Consider the following 20,214-nt stretch of genomic DNA (forward strand, 5'->3'; position numbering starts at 1 on the left):
ACAAAGTGATCGACACCTTCGGGGAACATGGATCCGTCCCCACTTTTGCACGTATAGCGGCCCGCCCCACATTCCACCCTTCATTCCCCGCCCCGAGTCCGTCTAGTTTTCGACCCTTGTAGATATCCATTCTCGACTTATCGACCTTATTGGGTACTATCAAACCACTGTCATGTTTGCCGAGTGCCGCCAATGGCGTCTTTAGACGAAGAGCTGCCTCGAAGTGACCTTATCGTCCTTGTCTGGGCCTCTCGGGCACCCCGTCCTCCGTCCAGGTTTGTGACCCATGCTCACGCCATGCATGTCAACTCTGCCCCTCGGTCCTGGTGATCGCTTTCAGGTAAGGGCTCGCCCCTCGTCCACAGGCGCACTTTTGGTGAAACCCACAGGTACAGCACTACGAGTATACGGAGTACCTACGAGTACTCGTACCTTGTACATGTGGTGGGGAAATTGTGCAGCCACCCGAACCCTCAGCAGCAGCCATACGACCATGCAGCCATGCTCCTCGACAACGCCCTGCTCGTGCTGCCCAGTGTCGGGGATCCTCTATAGCTCGCTTCACCGTCTGTTCTGCCTCCGACACTCTCTGCTTGATTGGTGGGATTTCCCCAGACTGGCCGCCACTCCTCTAACCGAGCCTTTGTACTCGACGCGAGGCGTGAACCGATCGAGGCCTTTTGTTTTCAGTCCCCTTATCACCCTCCCTTTTCTTCCGTCTACGCTTCTCGACTCTCTGCACGCTTGCTTGCCATCGCGTGCGTTAGACCCAATCTCGGCAAACTATCCACGTTTTTTCAGGGGACCATCGGCAAGCCGCAAGCCATAACCTGCAGCTCGTTGGACCTGTCGCTCTTTCCCATTCTTCATCTCTTCTCCCTCATCTTCCAGCGCCTCTTGACATCCCAAGGCTCGTCTGTGTGGTAACCTGCGCCCAAGATGGAGTCTCACGAGATGCTACCGGTCAAGACCCCTCAGGTCAACATTGAAGATGAGAAGAGAGAGTACGCTCAGGCGTATGGCGGCCAAAGGACTGAAGGAACCAGAAACACGTCAACAAGAGTTCGAGTAAGTATTCCTCGGTTTCGAAAATTGTGACTGCGCAAAGCTAACGGTGGTTCACAGAGAATTTTCAGCTTCGCTCAGATTTTCTTTTTCGCGCTCAGTTACATGTCGTCCTGGGAGGCCATTGCATCGTACGATCTTCTCCATGGTCACAATCAAGCCGCAAGCTAATCGCAGATAGAAACATTGCATACTTCTTCTGGAATGGCGGGCCTCGCTCTCTCTCCCTTGGTTACTTGGTTGTCATCTCAGGTGTGCTGTGTCAGGTCGCATCCATGGCTGAGATGGCTTCAGTACAGCCTATCGCAGGTGCCCAGTACCACTGGACTCACTACCTCGCCCCTCCGTCTCAGCGACGATTCATCACCTGGATGCAAGGCTGGATCACCTGGTTCTCCTGGATCTCGCTCCTGGCTGGCGTGGCCAACATCGCTGCTCTCATGATTCAGGCACTTGTCATCGCCAACTATCCAACTTACATTCCACACGGATGGCATGTGACCTTGATCATTTACGCCTTGCTTCTTGTCCAGGGCTTGATGAACCAGTACGCTTTTTGGACAATCCCCTGGATCGAGTTGCTCTCTGGTCTTCTGCACATCATCATGTGGGTGGTCTTTGTTTCGGTCTTGGTCACCCTCGCCCCTCGCCACACCGCAGACTTTGTGTTTTTGGAGAAGTCGGCTCTTTCCGGCTGGAACAACGAGTATGTCTCATTCAATCTCGGAATGCTTACTGCTACCTGGGGCTTCGTGGGTGAGTTCACATAATATACCAAGAAATATTTGGCTTTCGGAATGCTAAGCAACCGGCTACAGGTTTCGACGGAGCAGTCCATATGTCTGAAGAGGTGCGAAAGGCACGACATGCAGTGCCGAGAGCCATGTTTTGGAGTATTGTCATGAACGGAGCGCTTGCATACGGCATGGTGCTGGTTTTCCTGTTCTGCGCAGGAGATGTCAACGACCTCCTCTCTTCGGGTTATCCTCTGCTACTCATCTGCATCAATGCGACGCAGTCCACAAGAGCGGGCTCCGCAATGGTGGGCCTGTCGATGATCGTCACTCTGGCCTGCTGTCTGGGCAGTATTGCATCTGCATCCCGATTGACCTGGGCATGGTCTCGAGACGGAGCACTCCCGGCCTATTTCTCGTACATCGACCCGAAGCACCGCATTCCCGTGCGTTCAGTCTGGTTGCCAGTCTTCATCGTCATGTTGCTGGCTCTCCTCAACATCGGCAGCAGCATTGCCTTCAACGTTATCGTGGCGCTCTCCACCCTCGGCCTGTACCAATCGTACCTCATGGCAATTGCCTGTATGATCTGGGCTCGGTTTAGAGGGAGGGTGGAGCCGTCAGGCTGGTCGCTGGGGCGCTGGGGTATTTACATCAACGTCTTTGCGGTCATCTACTCGGCGTACATCATGGTCTTCCTCTGCTTCCCATCTTTCCTGCCCATCAACGGCTCGGACATGAACTATGCCCTCCCAATTAATGCCTTCGTCCAGCTTGTTGCGTTGGCTCTGTGGTTCTTCTGGGGCAAGCAGAACTGGAAGGGTCTTAACAAGGACGTCGTCGATGCTGTGGTGGCCGATTCGGACCGCAACACCAAGGATTAAATGCAACAACCATTGTGGGCATCGTCGGAAATATACATATTCGCTCACCTTTGGTGTTTTGGGGGCTTGTCATCCGGAACCAAAACTTTACATGTTATACTCACTCATATTCGCCTTTGGTCAATTTACCGGGTCGTCGGCAAAGTGGAAATCGGCGCATACCAGGCGGTTCGATTTACTCCGTTACTCGGCAATAGAAGAAAAGGCTATATATGTACATACACAATGCACGAAATTTGAGCAGGTCGTATCCTGATTTCGTCTATCTTGCTAGAAGTAGACCTTGTACGGCGCAAACGTCAAATTGGAGAGCTGGAGTGAGTCCTTTCAAAGCATACCTGTAAGTCTACTTGTTTTGCCATGTGGCTTTCCAGCGAGGCTCAGCAGGCCAAGGGAGTGTTTCAACGAGGCTGAAGCCCCGATGGCAAAAGGCCCCCACACAACGTCCACCATCGCATCACTGCGGAGTTGTGCATTTTGTTTCCCCACCAGAAATTTATTTTTCGTGTGCTTCTCACCGCAACAGACTGCGCTGCAACATGCACCGCCCTTGATTGAGTTCCATTCTCGTGCCCTTTGGCACCTTAGACGAGGTACAGACAACGACTCAGGAACAAATCCATTTCCCGTTTTATCTACGTTTTCCCTCACCACAAAGTCGCAACCATGTCTCGCCCCGAAGATCTCCTCCCTCCGGACCTGTACTACAACGACACGGCGTCGGCGAAATACACGACGTCGTCGCGGATCCAGTCGATCCAGGCCTCGATGACCCATCGCGCGTTGGAGCTCCTCGACCTCGATTCCCCATCGTTCATCCTCGACGTCGGCTGCGGGTCGGGTCTCTCGGGCGAAATCCTGTCGGAGGAAGGGCACCTGTGGGTGGGCATGGACATATCGCCGAGCATGCTGGACATCGCGCTGCAGCGGGAGGACGTGGAGGGGGACCTGTTCCTGGCGGACATGGGCCAGGGCGTGCCGTTTCGCGCGGGGGCGTTCGACGCCGCCATCAGCATCTCGGCGGTGCAGTGGCTGTGCAACGCCGAGTCGAGCGGCGTGTCGCCCGAGGGCCGGCTGCGGCGGTTCTTCGACGGCCTGTACGCGGCGCTGCGGCGCGGCGCGCGCGCCGTCCTGCAGTTCTACCCCAAGAACGACGCCCAGCGCGCCATGGTCGCCCAGGCCGCCGTGCGCGCCGGGTTCGGCGCGGGCATCCTCGAGGACGACGGCGGCACCAAGAACGTCAAGACCTACCTCGTCCTCAGCGTCGGGGGCGGCGACATCACAGACCGCGTCCGGAACATGGACAACGTCGACATCGAGGACGGCAGGAGGGTCAGGGAGGCCAAGATGACGGCGCACAAGGGCGGCGGCAAGGAGGTCAAGGGCGGCAAGGCCTGGGTCATGAAGAAGAAGGAGAAGATGAGGAATAAAGGCAAAGTGGTCAAGACGGACTCGAAATATACCGCCCGCAAAAGAGGGCCCAAGTTTTGAAACCCGTTCATCAGACTACCACCACCACCCCTACTACTATTTTCGTGGGCCCTCCACGGACGACAGAACGAACCGGCCGGGCTTGACATGAGAGTCAACGACTGACGAAACTCCCGCCTTACGAGCTACGAATTTTATGCCCTCGACCGACGCTACATTTGAGAGACCATGGACGACCCACGCCCGGAGCCTGTGCTGAGAAAACACAGGGCCAACTCTCGTGCATGTACCTGTGCCGAGCGCGAGTAAGTGCCTAGAGGCGATTGATGGTGCCGTGCACAACGACCTGCTCGTCCCGGCGACCAATCGAATACAAGTACGAGACTGGCGCATTCGGTTTCCTGATCTACGAGGACGACCACCGACGCCAGGCCGAATGCGACTGCTCATCGAAAGAAGGAGACCGAAGGCCACTCTCCCGTGCGAGACAAAAGCTGTGCTCGCCATCCTCTGTGATGGGTAGGGCGCAGTTTTGATGTGGAGGAGACTGTGCAACGGAAACCATGATATCTTCGGCGAATGAACAGAGATCCAGGAGATCAGAATAAAAGAAAGAGAGTGCGTGAGGGATTGCGATTCCAACATCACAAAGCCGAAAAATTGATCATTCGGTTATTCCAAACGCCTTCTATTCTATGGTTGCTTTTTCCAAAACCCCACCTCCAAAATGCTCCTGTCCATTGAGACCCTACCGTGAAGACCACCACTGCACGCACAGCCTTGTTTTCATGCAACCACAACCAGATTTTGGTACAGCGCCCCCGAAAATCAATATGCGAAGCGACCAATGACAATCGCCAGACCGACCCTATCCAACCACACCAATGATGCAAACGAGCTTCCACATCAAGGCACGATGATTGATTCCTCTCACAGTCCACCTTAATCGCTTTCCTCTTTGCCGATACCCTCACTTTGTCCAGGGGATTGGTGTTCGAAGTTCGTGCCATCTGAAAGTTCTGGGGCTGCTTGGTCTTCAGCAGAGTCATGCTCATTTTCTCCAACAGCAGGGATCTGTTTCTCTCCAGTCTCCGTGTCGGATGGGATGCTTTTTCCATTCTCGTCGACACGTACGCCACCCCCGACACGAACACTCTTGAGCTGAGCATAGTCATCCTCGACCATGCTGCCCTCATGTTTCTGCTGAGAGGCCATCCCCTTGCTCCGGCGCCAGCCTGTTGTAAACACTTTGCTTCCTGATATGTCGAACTTTGGCAGTGGATGAGCCTCCGTATTGAAAACAACGCTGTCAAGAGGGAAGAAGTCGTCATCTGAAAAGAGCAGATAGAAATACTTGAGCGTCTCGGCCAACCAGAAACTTTCCATATTATCGCGCCGTTTCCTCTCTCGGACGGGGTTCTCCATTACGGTGTCCAGGGAGGTGTACGCGTACACTTTGCCTGTCAGTTCGTCGACAACCTTGGTGTGCTCGCGGAAGGCTTCGAACATTTCCCAACCCCATTGTCGGTACTTCCTATCCTTGGTGATGCGGTACATGTAGAAGAGGGATTCGATAGTTTCCGGTCGCTGGAGATTGTGCACATCATTTGAATGGATGTCATAATCAGAGCGCCAGTCCGCATCGATATCGTCGGAGAGCTCGGCGGCGTGTGGTGGTGTCCAAGCAGGGTCAACATGTCCCCGCCATTGTGGAGCAGGATTGTCAGTATGGAAATAGCATATCTCGGGCGCGAGCCCAGTCGGTGTAACTTTGTACATGCCCCAGCACGTCTTCATCAACTCCTCAGCGAGTTTGAGGTTCTCGTCATGTCGCTTTGTCCACTTGCTCCCGAGTCTGGCTTTCGCCTGCTCAACTGTCTGTCCTTCGGTGACCGCGAGGGCTATTGTCCCGGGCATGAAACACGCTAGATGATCCATCTTGGCAGTCAGAGGGGCGCTGAGTCCATTTTGTCTTTCGGCGAGAATGGTTAATGATGCGTGTTCAGAATAAGTGATCAAGTGTTTTTTGATCCCCTCGAGTGCCTCTTCCCACATATCCAAGTACACCGCCTCCACGCTGCTTGTTTGTAAGTACTGTTTGATCAGATATTCGTAATAGCTGTCGCCTCGAGATCCCAGCCGTATATTTTCGCCTCGAAATTCTCCCGTGGCGGGGTATATGTAGATTGGCAAGAGGCCATCTTCGCGTTTCTGGGATTCGATGACCTCAATGACGTGCTCGGCCTTCGTCCAGTAGATTGGCTCGCCTGTGATCTTGGCGAGATATTTCATCTCAAGTTGCAGAGTGGCCGCTTCAGCGGTAGAGGAAGCACCTCCATCGACATGTGAACCAACTCCTTGGGCGGTGTTCAAGTTCACCGACGCATATGGGATCCCCGAAGGTGAGTCGTAGGCGCCGAGGAGACGGTCTGCAAGATCTGTCGCTTTCTCGATGTATAGGTCTTCTCCAGGTTGGTTCACATCGTCGTCCCGCTGCGGTGCGAGATGTGGGAAGGCTGTTGACAGGTAGTATGCTGATAACAATCCGCCCAGCATGCGAATAGTCGTCTCAAAGGTATTGACTTCGTGATGGGCGGTGTAAGAAAGCGAGGTAGATATCCATTCTCTTGCTTTGGCGACATGCGAGGTCAAGTTCATCATCATGGCAGTATCCAAAGCGTCCACAATGATCCAACCCATGCCACCTTCAACCATGTTCTTTCCCTTCCTCGAGAGGGGTTGGTATTCATCCATTCCCCAAGCATATTTCTCGTAGCCTTCCCAAGATGTCTTGAATACCTCCTTCACAGCCTCTCTCTGCTCCGACCAGTCTTCGGCGTGGAAGAAAGAATGTTGGTGGGCAGCTGGGTCGTAGAACTGGCGGGAGCTCCAAGGTAACCATCCCGTCCACCAGAGAAATAGTAGTGATGCGGAACCGATCAAGGCCAGCACTCTTTTCCGCCGCAAGAAACCTCGGCCTCTCCGCCGACTCGAGGGAAAGTGTGGTTTGTCCTTGTACATGGGCAGGTCCTTGTCTTCGCCAAAGATGACGTTGATCTTGGATGTGATTGCACCGGCAGGTCCTCCTTTTGCATGTCCATTACCACTGTGCTTCTGCCGCCAGTAAGTGTCTTCATGCGTGCGTTGAGAGCTGGTGAATGAAGGGACATTCTGCGGGACTTGGAAGGACATTGGGGGGTGAATCGGACCGGCCGAGTTGGTTCATGTAGGTTGGAGATGAGGTATGGAGGTGACAAAGTGGGTGATAGAGGCTATCGAGTGGAATGAAGCGCTCAAAAATACATTATAATGACCCAAGAAGACTAACACACGGTCTATTGTACAAGTTGCACAGGTGTCAGGTGGCTTGTTTGAAGGCGGCGAAGCAACTCAGAAAGTCTCCTTGGAAAGCCTTGGCTCCCCAATGTTTACGCCCAGCTGCTGGTTATACCTACAACACTAATATATCAACGACCCATTGCCAAATCCATTCATTCTTGAGAGATTACACAAATACACGCACTGAGAAGTGGATTCTTTGGTTCGAGTCGATCTCGCTTCGATCTCCATCTGATGGAGGTTCCTCTCACCTCGCAGGACCATCGCCGATGCGCCATTACGCCCCTCGAAAGGCATTCCTAATGGAAACGTCCGCCAACCCTTCGATGTCTTTGGCCTATCGACTCGCAGTCCAAAAGCACTTGAGCATTACACAAAGAGCGAGTCTTACCCTCGAAGGCATTGCATGCTATTTCATTGCATCTGAGCCGCTGTGAGATACCGGTGACAATGGCCACGGGTCAGAGCGTCTTCCCGCCATCTGCTGCCACGGAAGCATTTTACCGGGTTGTTTCTCGCCTTCTTCATCGAGCCTAGGTAGGGTTTCATCTGCCCGGGAGGCATGAACCGGCGCCGCCTCTGATAAGGAGGGACAAAAGTACGCATGGGCTCGACAAAGAGATTGGTTAACATGTTCAGTTCAACACGCCATCAAAGCCGGGGTGCGTAGGCGATCTACTACCTAAATGCTTGAATCGACTCCAACCCTTGCCCATTGCCATCAGGCAGCATATTTGTGAGAACTATGACGGTCATCCTCAGAATCTTCCCGGAGAGACACTTTCTTTTTCGCGGACTTGTTTCTCTCCCATTCTTGCTGTAATGTCATTCAGCAGCTATCCCACGTTGCCTGACAAAGTGAGGTGCGACGTATGACAATGGCACACTGTGAACCTGATGCAGACAACACATTTGGCCCAGTGGTAGCCTCTTGTGCTCGATCCTTCGACTTTACCCTCCTCTTCGAACAAAGCGTTCTCTCCCTTGTTCCCAATGCTGTCTTCCTGCTCTTTGCAGCCTCACGCCTATGGGTTCTGCTTCACGTACCAACCCGCACCACCAAGCATGGCTGGACCTCGATTGCCAAAGTCATAGCCGCTTGCATCTTGGTCGTCATTCAGCTGGTGCTTCTACTGCTTTACACCGCCGCAACGTCCGTCAACAAGGCGACATCCCTTTCAGCGACGGTGGTGGCGATGTGTGTGGCTATATTCGTTGCTCCTCTGTCGTACCTCGAGCATCATCGTTCTGTTCGACCTTCGACCCTCCTCAACTCCTATCTAGCCCTCTCAATTATTCTTGACATCCCTCAAGGTCGGACACTATACCTTTTACAAGGTCAGGGTGAACTTGCAGGGATATTTTCCGCAGCGATGGCCGTCAAAGCTGTCATGCTCCTACTTGAGGCATGGAGCAAGAGAAGCTTTCTCGAAATGCAGTACCAAGCTCTGCCCGTGGAAACTACCAGCAGTATCCTGAGCCGCGGGCTGTTTGTATGGATGAACGACTTGTTCATTTCAGGATTTAGGAAGGTGATATCTTTCGAAGACCTCGGTGCAATCGATACCAAGCTCGACTCTGCGACCATTCATCGGCGAATACATGACGAGTGGTCAAAGCAAGACTGCCAAGCTAAATGGCCTCTCCTCCGGTCGCTATGGAGAGCGCTTCGGTGGTCTATCTTGTCAACAATACCTGCAAGGCTCTGCTACAGTGGATTTGTCTTCGCTCAGCCCTTTCTCATTCGTCGAGCCACTGGTTACCTAGCTCAACCACGCTCAGCAAATGACATCGGTTACGGTCTCGTGGCAGCTACCGGTTGTATCTACGCGGGAATAGCGGTACAGGGCCTGAACCTGGTGTTATAATGGATGCTGATCCGGGTTTGTCTAGATCTCGACCGCTCTCTACAAGCACCAGTTGTACCGGCATATTACATTGGCCAGAGGTGCTCTCGTCGCGCTTATCTACTCTGAGACGCTCTCCATGGAGCAGGCCCTTGACGATCCTTCGGCTGTCTTGACGTTGATGAGCACCGACGTAGACCGGATCTGCCAGAGTTTAGTTGTGCTTCCCGACCTCTGGTCTCGTCCCCTGGAACTGGTTGTTGGCACTACTCTGCTAGCATTACAGATCGGTTGGGTGTCTGCTATGCCGCTAATTGTTGTTCTCCTTAGCATCACCGCCGATTCTAGGGTCACCATGATGATCGGCGGAAAAGTCAAGATATGGAATGATGCGGTCCAACAAAGAATCTCGTTGACGGCTGATGTTCTGGGCTCTTTGAAGCTCATCAAAACTCTAGGACTCACCGGACCCATACATTCGATGCTGCAAAACGAAAGACTGCGCGAATTGCGCTTCCAGGCGAAGTTCCGTCACGCGACTGTTTGGCTGAATACCTTGGGTAGATGCACCTTTGCTTAGGTCCATTGGAGATATGTCTGACGACGACTGAACAGGAAACGTACCGCCTGCTCTCGCTGCAGCCGTGACATTCATTGCATATGCAATCAAGGCCAGAATTGAGGGTTCTGCCTCACTGAACGCCTCTGACGCCTTCACGAGCCTTGCTCTTATCTCTTTGGTCACAACCCCTGCAGCCGAGATTCTGACAGCGTACCCAGCTGCAGCCTCATGCATTGGCTGTCTAAGCAGGATCGAGACACACCTACTGAAATCACAAGTTCGGACTCCGAGTCGGGATGTCGCTGAGCTTGGTGCTTTGCCGCAAAGGCCAAACTCTGGTGATCCGTGTATGTCTCATTCCGACGTCAAAATGCTCGGCGGCTCTCGTGACATTCTTCGAAATGTGGACTCGATTCTGCACCCCGGAAGCATCACGTTCATCCTTGGGCCTGCTGGCTCAGGTAAATCCACATTTTTGAAAGCTGTGATGAGTGAGATTAGTCACTCGGCGTCCATACGGTCTACAGGGGAGGTCGTCTACTGTGAACAAACCCCATGGCTCTTTACGGGCACTGTGCGGGAAAATATTTGCGGCACCAAGGCTGAAACTTTCGACGAGGGCTGGTATCAGACTGTCCTTGCTGCATGTGCTCTCCACGACGAAGTGCTCTCACTGCCACAGGGCGATCTGACACACATTGGTGGACAAGCTACCGATCTAAATGGAGGCCAGAAACAGCGTATCGTGCTCGCCCGCGCTCTGTACCGGCGACCTCGCCTGATCGTTCTTGACAACTTACTCAGTGCTTCGAGCCTTCAGACACAACGAATGGTTATGAAGGGTTTACTGGGCCGAGATGGACTGCTACGAAAACTCCGTGCGACTGGAGTTATTGTAGCCCAAACTGCGCGTTACGCAGAGATTGCGGACAACTTGATAATGATTGACAGTGAAAGAAATGTCACTTTGGTTCAGAAAAGAGCCAGACTGGAAGATCGCATTTTCGAGACCGATCCGAATGAATCCGAATGCACCACAGAGCCGAAAACAATAGGCACTGTCGAGGAAAAGGACAAAATCATTGAAGTCGCCCCCGAGCCCACAACGGGAGAGAAACATGGCCGCAATGACAGTGACTTCTCAGACTACGCTTATTATTTCAAGAGCATGAGTTGGATATGGGTGGTTTTGTTCTTCCTGTCCGCCGCCGCACAGACCCTTTGCTATTACATGTCCCAAGTCATCTTGCAGTGGTGGACCGCAGACGGTGGCCTAGACATTGCGAAATGGACGCCGCTCTATTTCACCCTGGCTTGTGGCAATGCCGTATTCTTTGGTATTACTACCTGGGCAATGTTCCTCAAGCTGGTGCCGGAATCTGCGGCAAACTTACATCACATCCTCCTCGACACTGTGACGAACGCGACATACTTGTTTCTAGCAAAGGCCGATGTCGGCGTATTGCTCAACAGATTCAGTCAGGATATGACTCTGATCGAATCCCAACTACCCACTGGGGTCCTCTGCACGACGATCTATCTTTTCTGGACATTCGGATCCTTGGCGCTGATATGCAACGGATCAAGATGGATGGCCCTGACCATTCCAGCGGTCCTGCTCGCGCTGTTCTTCATTCAGTGGATCTACCTCCGAACATCTCGTCGACTTCGGGTTATTGAGCTTGAACTCAGAAGCCCGCTGTATTCCCACTTCCTCGAAACAATGAAAGGACTCAGCAGCATCCGAAGCCTCCACTGGGAGCAACAGTTTACAGACTCCATGATCAAGAAGCTCGACGACTCGCAAATTCCTTATTACCTGCTCTACTGCGCACAAAGGTGGCTCCAACTTGTTCTGGACTTGGTCATTGCCGCACTGGCGTTGATCGTGATGACCTTGGCCGTCAGCCTACGGACGTCCACCAATCCAGGTTCTCTAGGTCTTTCTCTTAACAATATCCTGAGCTTCAATGACATATTGTCCTTTTTGCTCCAGTACTGGACACTGTTGGAGATCTCGCTAGGGTCGATAGCACGAATTCGAGAGTTTGGAACTGACACAGCGCAAGAGATGACCCCTTTAACCAGCACTCAGATCCCCCCTACTTGGCCGAGTCATGGCAGTATCGAGCTCTGTAACATCACTGCGAGTTACAGCGCAGCCAAGGACGCCCTCAAAAACCTCACAATGTCAATTCGGCCAGGTGAAAAGGTAGGGATTTGCGGCCACCCTGGGAGTGGCAAGACCTCCCTTCTCCTTGCAACCTCGAGACTGCTGGATGTATCACAAGGCTCGATCATCATCGACGGTGTCGATCTCAACACCATCCCTCACGCGGTGATCCGAGAACGTATCATCACCGTCCCCAAAGACTCCTTTCTTGTCCAGCAGAGATCTATGCGATTCAATGTGGATCCCAGCGGCGAGTATGACGATATTCAAATCATCTCTGCACTCGCCAAGGTTTTGCTGTGGCCGACGCTCGAAAAGAAAGGCGGCCTCGACGCGATCGTCACCTCCGAGTTCCTATCCCAGGGCGAGAAGCAACTATTCAGTCTAGCGCGGGCCATTCTCCGCAAAAGCCGACACGACCTCCGCAGCAACAGTCCCGGCGGCGCCGAGACCGATACGAAAAGTCCAGAGAAACAGAAACACCCCGAATCAAAAGGCGTGCTCCTCCTCGACGAGGATATGAGCCAGCTGGACCCGGCCAGAGAGAAAGCTGTGTGGGGGGTGATCAGGGACGAGTTTGCAGGGCACACCATCTTGGCCGTCGCGGGACCTCACCAGCGGCTCGACTCGGTTTTGGACAGTGATCGCGTCGCTGTCATGGAGGACGGGAGGCTGGTCGAGTTTGATGCCCCCGGTGTCCTTCTCGCAAGGGGTGATTCGGCGCTTCAGACGTTGTATGAGACGGGCGCGAGGGAGGAGCTGTGGGGTTAGATTGGCAACGCCTTGTCGCCGTCTCCAGCGATGCATCTAGTGGAGAGGGATTGTCTGAATGACCTGCCACCGGCACGAGGAGATGTTACGAGCCCGGGGAATGGGATCAGGAGGACATGGAGAAGACAATCCCGAAAAACACTGCGACGGCGTCCATTACACGCGCTTCCAAGCGGAGTAGGGGACGGAGAAAACGATGGAAGTGCGACTTTGCAGTGTACTCCGCAGAGGAGGATGGATGTAGGAACTAATACTACTGCCCATTAGAAGCCCCCAAGACAGACTTTGAAATCGACTGTCCCTTCTCTCGAACGTATGCCGACGCAACTGTTGGACTAGATACAAGACTTTTCCGCCTTCCTCTCTGCACTCCCCGGTTCGTGAATAGGTGCACGCAGCTCTCGATGTTTCCCTTCCCCTTCCATTGCTCAAACAATCGCCATGACCCTCCTTTGCAAATCCGAAAGACCCGTCCCTCATGATCCCATTGTGCCGTTGCTGCCAATCCTCCTTTGCCAGGAGTGACTTCAGCCACGCTGTAACCCCACCACAGCCTCATCTCTCCACGCCGTTCCCACCGTCACGACACCCCTCCCTCCCTCCCTCCCTCCCTCTCCCTCCCTGTCACGACACCCCTCTCTCTCTCTGCCCCTTCCTCCACCCTCCCGTTTCAATGCGGGCATGACAAGTGTCTGCGCCAGGTGCATTGTTTCTTAGAGCGCCCTCTGGAGTGAGAGTCCCTCGGCCAGCAGAAATCGAGGGATTTGTTAGGTTTGCATTCGGTCGCTTTGACCCTTGGCTTATTGTTGGACAGTTCGCCTCAGATTCTGCTGGCCCCCCCTCTCTCTCGGCCCCTGTGGCTGGGCCTGCACCTCCTCCACTGCTGGGCACTGCTGGCGAAGCCCTGGCGGCGGCGGCGTTGTTGTTTGTTCTATTCTGGACAAGAGCCGGAGGCGGCCATTGTCTTTGTACCGTGAGCTCCCAGCAGCTCACAGGGACCACTCTCCATCGTATCGAAGTGAACAATGGAGAGGGGCGGAGAAAGGAAAAGAAGAAGAAGAAATTGGGCGGAGAGAAATGTGCAGCATATATAGCCAAAACCTCCGCCAAGACTGCTCCGACTGTGTAGAGCCACCGGGGGAAGTCCCCTGTTTCGTGCAGAGGAGGACGCCCCGGCTCTTTAGAATGTGTTGATGTTGTCAGCGTTCCCCGACTGCTGTTGTTCAGGGCGGCCGTCGTCCATCCTGTCGTGATCAACTGTCCCCAAGAATCTTATTTGGTTTTCGGCGGCTGTGACGGTCTCGCGATCACCGGCCCCGGCCCCGGCCCCAGCGACTGCATTCCAGTCCATACCTGCATCAGTGATGATTCCACGCCTTACCTTAGCCCGTTGTCGTTGTGGTCGATGTCAAAGGAAACGTCAACAACTTACAGAGTGTGCCTAGGTTCGAGAGCCAACGAGATTGGAGGTGTATCAATCACCACTACGCACCGCCCTGAACCCACCATCCTATCCGCCGAACCACCCCTCAGTTTCGTCCGTCTCATGACCTGTGAAGACACCCATGTGCTTCCAGGAGAGCAGAATTGAGATCGCATTCATGCATCCCAGGGGTAAAGAGCTCTTCGAATTGGACATTTATACTGCGAGAAAGACCCCTTCTTCCATCTGAATGAGGGGGCGTCCTCTCCAGCCTTACGGGTGCCCGACGCAGAATGGGAGAAGCGCGGAGTTCAGCGGGAGAAGCAAATCCGCTGCGGGAAATTCCAGGACACACCAGGCAGTACACACCAGGCAGGACAGGACGCGGCATTGTAGCTGCCTACCGGGCCTTGTAGGTCGGCGGTTCGCTGGGCTGGTCGTCGGGCAGGTCGACAGTCATTTCCACGAATACGAGCTGGACAGGCTGTGCTCGTTCGCCCCTCTTGAAGCGGTTAGAGCTGGCGGGCCGAAATCCGGCCTTGCTTCTTGCGGTGACGGATTTTGCAGGGTTTGTATGGCGGAAGAGACGCCACAGGATCCAAAATGGTATGGCCCGCAGCGCGGAAGTGCAGCCTGTGGTGACAGCATGCACACATCCCCAGGTTGTCACCGCACTTGCAGGGGTTTGGCCATGTACTTTGTTCCGGCGATCCACAGAGCAGGTGAAGAGGAGAGCACCATTGGCTGTTCCATCGATCTTTTTTTTCATCTTCTCCCCAGCGACATGACCTGCTGGCGAGAAGAGGCTTGCTGGGTAGGTAGGCAGGAAGTATATGACACGAGGCGCTGGCACGTCCCCTCCTGCCTGATGACATGCAGAATCACTCTCTGGCCCCCTCTGCCTCCAATGCTCTCTTTTACCCCTGCTACCCCGTGAAGTGAGGTCCATATTTGCGCACGCTTCCCCTTCGTGACGTGAAAACCGCACAGCGACCCTGGCGAAGCCAATATTTGAGCCCATTCGCGCCCCAAAATGAACGGGTGTTCGTCCTTCGATCCACCGTTTCAGGCCTTGGGCGACGATCCAGCCGCGCACGATGCGGTTTCGGCCAGTGATGATAGTTCAGAGGATGAACTGCCCGACCACGAGCACGACTTCGTTGACGATGAAGAGGAGCTCCGCCCATGCGTACAGACCACGAGCCTGACAACGCGGTATGTCCGATCGTGGAAAGGCCAGGAGGCCTTCCGGGAGCTATATCAAAACTGGTAACTCGTCCATGACTCCGATTCTGTTCGCCATTTGTTGACACGTTCTGCCAGGAAGGATGCCATAATCGCATCGTTTAATCTTGATCCAAGGTCCTTCCGGCCCGTTCTCAGAGAAACCCGCGCACAGATTCAAATCACCATCCACAGACGTTCCGGAGAAGATGGGGACCGACAGTCCCGGGAGCTTCTCGGATTCATCCGCTTCATCCGCAAGGCTGGGACCGTCGAACTGGTCAACTTTCAGGCAGAGCTGAAGCGCAACAATCTGGTGATGGACAATTCGAATAAAGAAGGCCACGGCGAGTTTGCGGGGTGCCACGGTGAGGGTTTCAAACTGGCCGCTGTGGTGCTGCGCAGGATGGGACATTCCGTCCGATTCGCAGCCTGCGAGTACTATTGGAGCTTTGGACTGCATGGACGCTCCCGCACGAAACTCTTCTGTCGGCTCACAGCAGCCAAACCTGAGACGACGGAGAAAAAGAAGATAAAGTGCGCCCTTCAGAGTGCCAAACCGAATTTCAAAAGGGGCCTGACGTCGAATATCTGGGAGGACGTGTCCGTGAGGATCGGCAGGGCCAAGGGGGGCTTCGGGCTCAAAGTCTCAGAAGAGGACTTCCGTTCGTGGTTGACGGTCTCGATCGATCTCACTTCGCCCTCGCCCTCGCCCGGCGACGTTGTCCAGACCCGGTCCGGCGATCTGATCCTTGACGGACGCTTCGCCAGGCACATCTATCGCAAAGGGTTGCGGATCGCCGGACATTATACTGATTATGTGCTGGGATACAACTTTGCACATGGTTCCATCGGCCGGGATCGGATTCGTCTGGAAGAGCCATCGGAAGAGCTCCAGATTGTTGGCGATATTTGGGAACAAGCCCTTCTGGGGCAAAGACCGGATGTGATCGACATCTACATCAGACTGCTGCGGGAACAAGAGGGATGTCCTGAGGCTGCTATGACGAGTGACAAACTGCCAGAGTCGATGGCACGCTTGATCTGGGAGCGGTTGAGGAACATGGACCCCGATGCTTTCTTTTATTGCGAGGGTGATCCTTGTCGACCTCAGACTCCGGACGAGGTAAGATACTCCTATCCACCACAGAGAAAACACCTAGACCTAATGTTGAAGCGGGAAAGATCGCCCTGATCTCAACTGAGTTCCAGAAGAGACCCGTGGCAATCTCGCGTGCCTTATGGAGCCTGCTAAGAAAGTTTTCGCTTGTTCGCACCCCTCGCGAAGAACGCTTCTATTTATTCCTCGGGTCGAAAGAGCTAGGGCGCGATGAGAGTGATCCTTTCAGCACCAACGTTGTCCGATCCTTGTTGGCCTCATTGACTTTACATCCACAGCTGCGCAAAATGAAACTTGAGTTCGTTGACGGTGGGGGCACGGATGTCGAGGTAGCGTGCAACAAACAGAAGACCCATATTCTCGTTCACCGCAAATGTCTCAGCTTTCAGAAGGTCCACGAAAACGGCCTGTGTGAGGGTCTGCGTTCAATAGGTCGCGGACACATTGGCGGCGAGGCATTCTTCTGCGACCATGTCGCCGTGGACCTGTTCGAAGCTTTCCTGTGCTTAGCGGGCAGCGCCATAGGAATTGCTCCCCAAGACATCAGGCCCCTGCGGCGCACCATGCGTGAACAGCTCGGGCTCATGCCTCGGCTGGTCCGTGTCGCTCGTACGGATAAGGCGAACGAGCTCGAGGTCCGCTGGATCGGCAACGAATGTGGACTTGTGTCGACGGTCTGCAGCAGCAATGTCTGCTACCAGGTCATCCTCCACCGGGCTAGCTCGTGTCTGGAGAGGCAAAATGATGTGATCCATGTCCATCGGCGCGGTGTGTGATAGTATACATCGGGTTGCATACTCGGACTGATGCTCATGCGTGACTAGGAGTCCCTGTGTCCAGCGGTGCCCCCTCGGAGGATGGGCCGCCCTTTCGCGCAGAAGCCTCGATCGACTGCGATTGCGCCTTTCAAATCGTTCCTCGGGGTCGGTTGAAAGCGATATTCACCGGGTTAGATCCCCGTGAATTTTATTTTCCGATGGTCGCGCGAGTGGAAAACGGCTCCTTCTTTGCGGAGCCTCCAGCACCCGTGGCACCTCGCAGGTTTCTCACTCGACCTTTGCCACCTCCAGGCGACGCAGAGGGCCCTCGCGTTGCGGCTAGCGAGGTCGACGAGGACGACGGGGCCGAGGGAAATCAGGACAGGTATGTGACCAATCCGAAGCTTGAAGGAACGGACGAGAAAGCTTCAGAGAGCAATAACCAAGTCACCGACGCCATCCCCGGGCCATCAGGTAAGAAGACACGGAGGCCACTTCAGTGGAAAGACGTCGAGCTTTTTGGAGAGGATATCATTGGTCTGCCAGCATTCGGAAAAGACGAGGAGGAGTGGCGGCGGTGGCATGCTGAAGAGTTGCCAAGTGCCTTTTTTAAACTCCTGGCACGTCGAGAAAAGCATCAGACCGTACGTTGAACCCTTCTGTAGCCGTAGGCCGCACGATGGACTGACATCGACTTGCAACAGCCGACCTTTCACCCCGTGGCCAGCCTTGAGTGCGCCCACTTGGAGTTTCACTTTGTCAAAGGTGAATATGCCCTCATCCGCCTGGGCGGTGACAGTGCTTCGGAGCATATCATCTTCATCCACGACATTTCCTACTGCGAAGAGGAACATGAAGCAGCCACAGCATATTTACTGGTCACCAAGTATTCGAAACTTGTGTCGCTTTATTCCAGTCTCCAGACGCCCGGTTTGGACAACGATGGTGTGAGCGCAAATAGTCTCGAGCTGTTGCTTCATTTCGAAGAGTTCGACAAAATGGGCATGCGAGATGATGCCGAGCTCATTCAGCTGGACGATATTGTCCATGCGGCTGATTTGATGGGCTGCTCTAACAATGCTCTAGGCGGCGTGGAGCACGTCCTTCAGCCGCCTCCAGGTAACGAAGAGGTCTTCCAGACGTGGCATCGATCAAGAAGGGCTGACCGTATGCTTCGTGTCCAGGCTCGGGGGATGGTTCCATGTTTTGCCGTTTTGCGATCCGAGGGGCCACGTCGAACGATCAGATAGCATGTTTGACACCCGTGGCCTCTCACCTGCTGCAGCGCCGTGATCGCTGGCCGGCACCACAGTTCGTCAATGCTTCGAGGCCATCCGTCGTGGATTTCACGCCCGGCATCCTGGGCCCCGCGGAAGGGTTTTCGCAAGCTGGGCTCGAAATCCAAGCTGCGCTGGGTTTTGACCAGGAGCGCCACTTGTCATGGAAGGTATGGATGACCCAGCTCTGAGGCCTTGAATCCGCTTGTTGATCTATCCAGATACGACACACGAAGAGCCAAGTGTATGATGGTCCACCGAAGAAAGTCCTCAGCGACATCTACTCTGAGCAACTTCGCCCTCCGTCGACGCCAGACCCTGCACCGCCAAATATTGCGCTGATTGCCGGGAGAAGCGCACCTTTTCGTCTGAACGAAGCAAATAACAGGATGCCGTCGGCAGAGCATTTTGTCTCTTTGCTTGACCTTGTCGATGCGGCCGTGGAAACCCCGGGAAAGCCGGACTTTTTGGTGATGCTGAGTTCGCCGGCAATGCTCCACGCATCATTCGTGCCGCGGTTTTTGGCGACCATAATCAACCTGCTCAAGCACCGACGGTCCGTCCATATAAGGCTCTGTCGTCTTCAAGAGCACGGGCTTCCGCAAGAACGAAGCATCCTCCTCGTGGTAGCTTCTCCATTCTGTGCGCCACTCCCCTGGTATCTGCATTGGCCCTCTTTACCCAGAAAAGAACAGCCCATCACGCTCCGTGATCTGATAGTTGACCTTGACTTTGACAACCCTCGCCTTGGATCCGGATCAAAGCGGGCATTTGTCTGTTCGCCTCCTCTCGACGCAGCACACCCAGATCAACGCCGTGGCCCGTGTCTAGATCATGTCTACAATCACCAGACGGGGCAGCATCCACCGCCATCCTGCAGAATTCCCCTGCACTGGGACACTGATGCCGTGGTAACGCTGTCCAGCGTGCTGCAACCTTGGACACATCCCAGTAAGTGACCCGAGTAGAAGCTTCTCCAACTCTTTCGCCTGGCATTGTATCTGCGAACTAACCATGGGTCTCACAGGACGCCAAGATCTTCTCACTGTGCGGGAACTAGCTCGACTCCAGGGCTTCCCCGATGATTTTGTCTTTTATCATTCCACAGTGAGGCAATATCGGGACGTATGGACCGCCTTACCTCCGATAATTAGCCAGCTTGTCGGAAAGACCATTCTTCATGTCATTCAGGGCTCGCTCAGGGCCAAAGTAGGCACTCGCTTGGAAGGCCAACGGGCAGCGAAAAGATCTAGACAAGATTGTGGAGAATAAGGGGGTGGTGTCAACTCTAGCCCGTGTCAGGACCCGAAGATCGCATGTCTCGATGTCGTGAACTTGGTGCAGAGGTTGATAAGATGGACGCTGACGCCGTCGCTCGGCAGAGATCATTGGTCGTGACGGAAGGTTTGTCCTCGAGATATGGGGTCCTGTGCCAGTGCCATTTGCTCCTCAGTCTTGGTGTTCGCCATGTGGCAGGTGCCAGAAATAGCGGGGGGCGACAGTCTCTTCAGGTATGCTCAGAACAGATTTCCCTGCTGGTGTCGCGGTGTCGATGGGTTTGCGGTTGCTCGAGCGAATAAGGCTGATGCCAAGCTTGCTGCTTGCG

General features: G+C 54.3%; 4 protein-coding genes across 4 annotated transcripts; 3 read left to right on the forward strand and 1 right to left on the reverse strand.

Moving 5' to 3' along the window:
• The first annotated feature begins 717 nt into the window (after positions 1-717).
• On the forward strand, positions 718-2,915 carry PV07_09407 (uncharacterized protein). Its single transcript, XM_016396666.1, has 4 exons — positions 718-1,068; positions 1,126-1,196; positions 1,247-1,821; positions 1,884-2,915. Exons 1-4 carry the CDS (start codon positions 940-942, stop codon positions 2,681-2,683), a joined length of 1,575 nt encoding a protein of 524 aa, XP_016246522.1. The 5' UTR covers positions 718-939; the 3' UTR covers positions 2,684-2,915.
• A 266-nt stretch (positions 2,916-3,181) lies between these two features.
• On the forward strand, positions 3,182-5,939 carry PV07_09408 (uncharacterized protein). The gene has a single exon (XM_016396667.1). It carries the CDS (start codon positions 3,350-3,352, stop codon positions 4,172-4,174), a length of 825 nt encoding a protein of 274 aa, XP_016246523.1. The 5' UTR covers positions 3,182-3,349; the 3' UTR covers positions 4,175-5,939.
• Positions 4,736-7,516, reverse strand: PV07_09409 (uncharacterized protein). The gene has a single exon (XM_016396668.1). The coding sequence runs from the start codon at positions 7,304-7,306 to the stop codon at positions 5,057-5,059; it is 2,250 nt and encodes a 749-aa protein (XP_016246524.1). The 5' UTR covers positions 7,307-7,516; the 3' UTR covers positions 4,736-5,056.
• Positions 7,517-8,002: 486 nt separating this feature from the next.
• PV07_09410 (uncharacterized protein) lies at positions 8,003-12,978 on the forward strand. The gene is made up of 3 exons (XM_016396669.1): positions 8,003-9,294; positions 9,347-9,860; positions 9,916-12,978. Exons 1-3 carry the CDS (start codon positions 8,326-8,328, stop codon positions 12,804-12,806), a joined length of 4,374 nt encoding a protein of 1,457 aa, XP_016246525.1. The 5' UTR covers positions 8,003-8,325; the 3' UTR covers positions 12,807-12,978.
• The last annotated feature ends 7,236 nt before the right edge of the window (positions 12,979-20,214 follow it).

Source organism: Cladophialophora immunda (assembly GCF_000835495.1).
Source record: "Cladophialophora immunda strain CBS 83496 unplaced genomic scaffold supercont1.5, whole genome shotgun sequence".
Taxonomy (NCBI): domain Eukaryota; kingdom Fungi; phylum Ascomycota; class Eurotiomycetes; order Chaetothyriales; family Herpotrichiellaceae; genus Cladophialophora; species Cladophialophora immunda.

Coding starts and splice junctions, on each gene's coding strand:
- PV07_09410 (XM_016396669.1), top strand. CDS start 8,326: ATGACAATGGCACACTGTGAACCTGATGCAGACAACACATTTGGCCCA. Junction 9,295..9,346: donor GTATCTACGCGGGAATAGCG/GTACAGGGCCTG, acceptor GGGTTTGTCTAG/ATCTCGACCGCTCTCTACAA. Junction 9,861..9,915: donor TGTTTGGCTGAATACCTTGG/GTAGATGCACCT, acceptor ACGACTGAACAG/GAAACGTACCGCCTGCTCTC.
- PV07_09409 (XM_016396668.1), bottom strand. CDS start 7,306: ATGTCCTTCCAAGTCCCGCAGAATGTCCCTTCATTCACCAGCTCTCAA.
- PV07_09407 (XM_016396666.1), top strand. CDS start 940: ATGGAGTCTCACGAGATGCTACCGGTCAAGACCCCTCAGGTCAACATT. Junction 1,197..1,246: donor TCCTGGGAGGCCATTGCATC/GTACGATCTTCT, acceptor AATCGCAGATAG/AAACATTGCATACTTCTTCT. Junction 1,822..1,883: donor TGCTACCTGGGGCTTCGTGG/GTGAGTTCACAT, acceptor AACCGGCTACAG/GTTTCGACGGAGCAGTCCAT.
- PV07_09408 (XM_016396667.1), top strand. CDS start 3,350: ATGTCTCGCCCCGAAGATCTCCTCCCTCCGGACCTGTACTACAACGAC.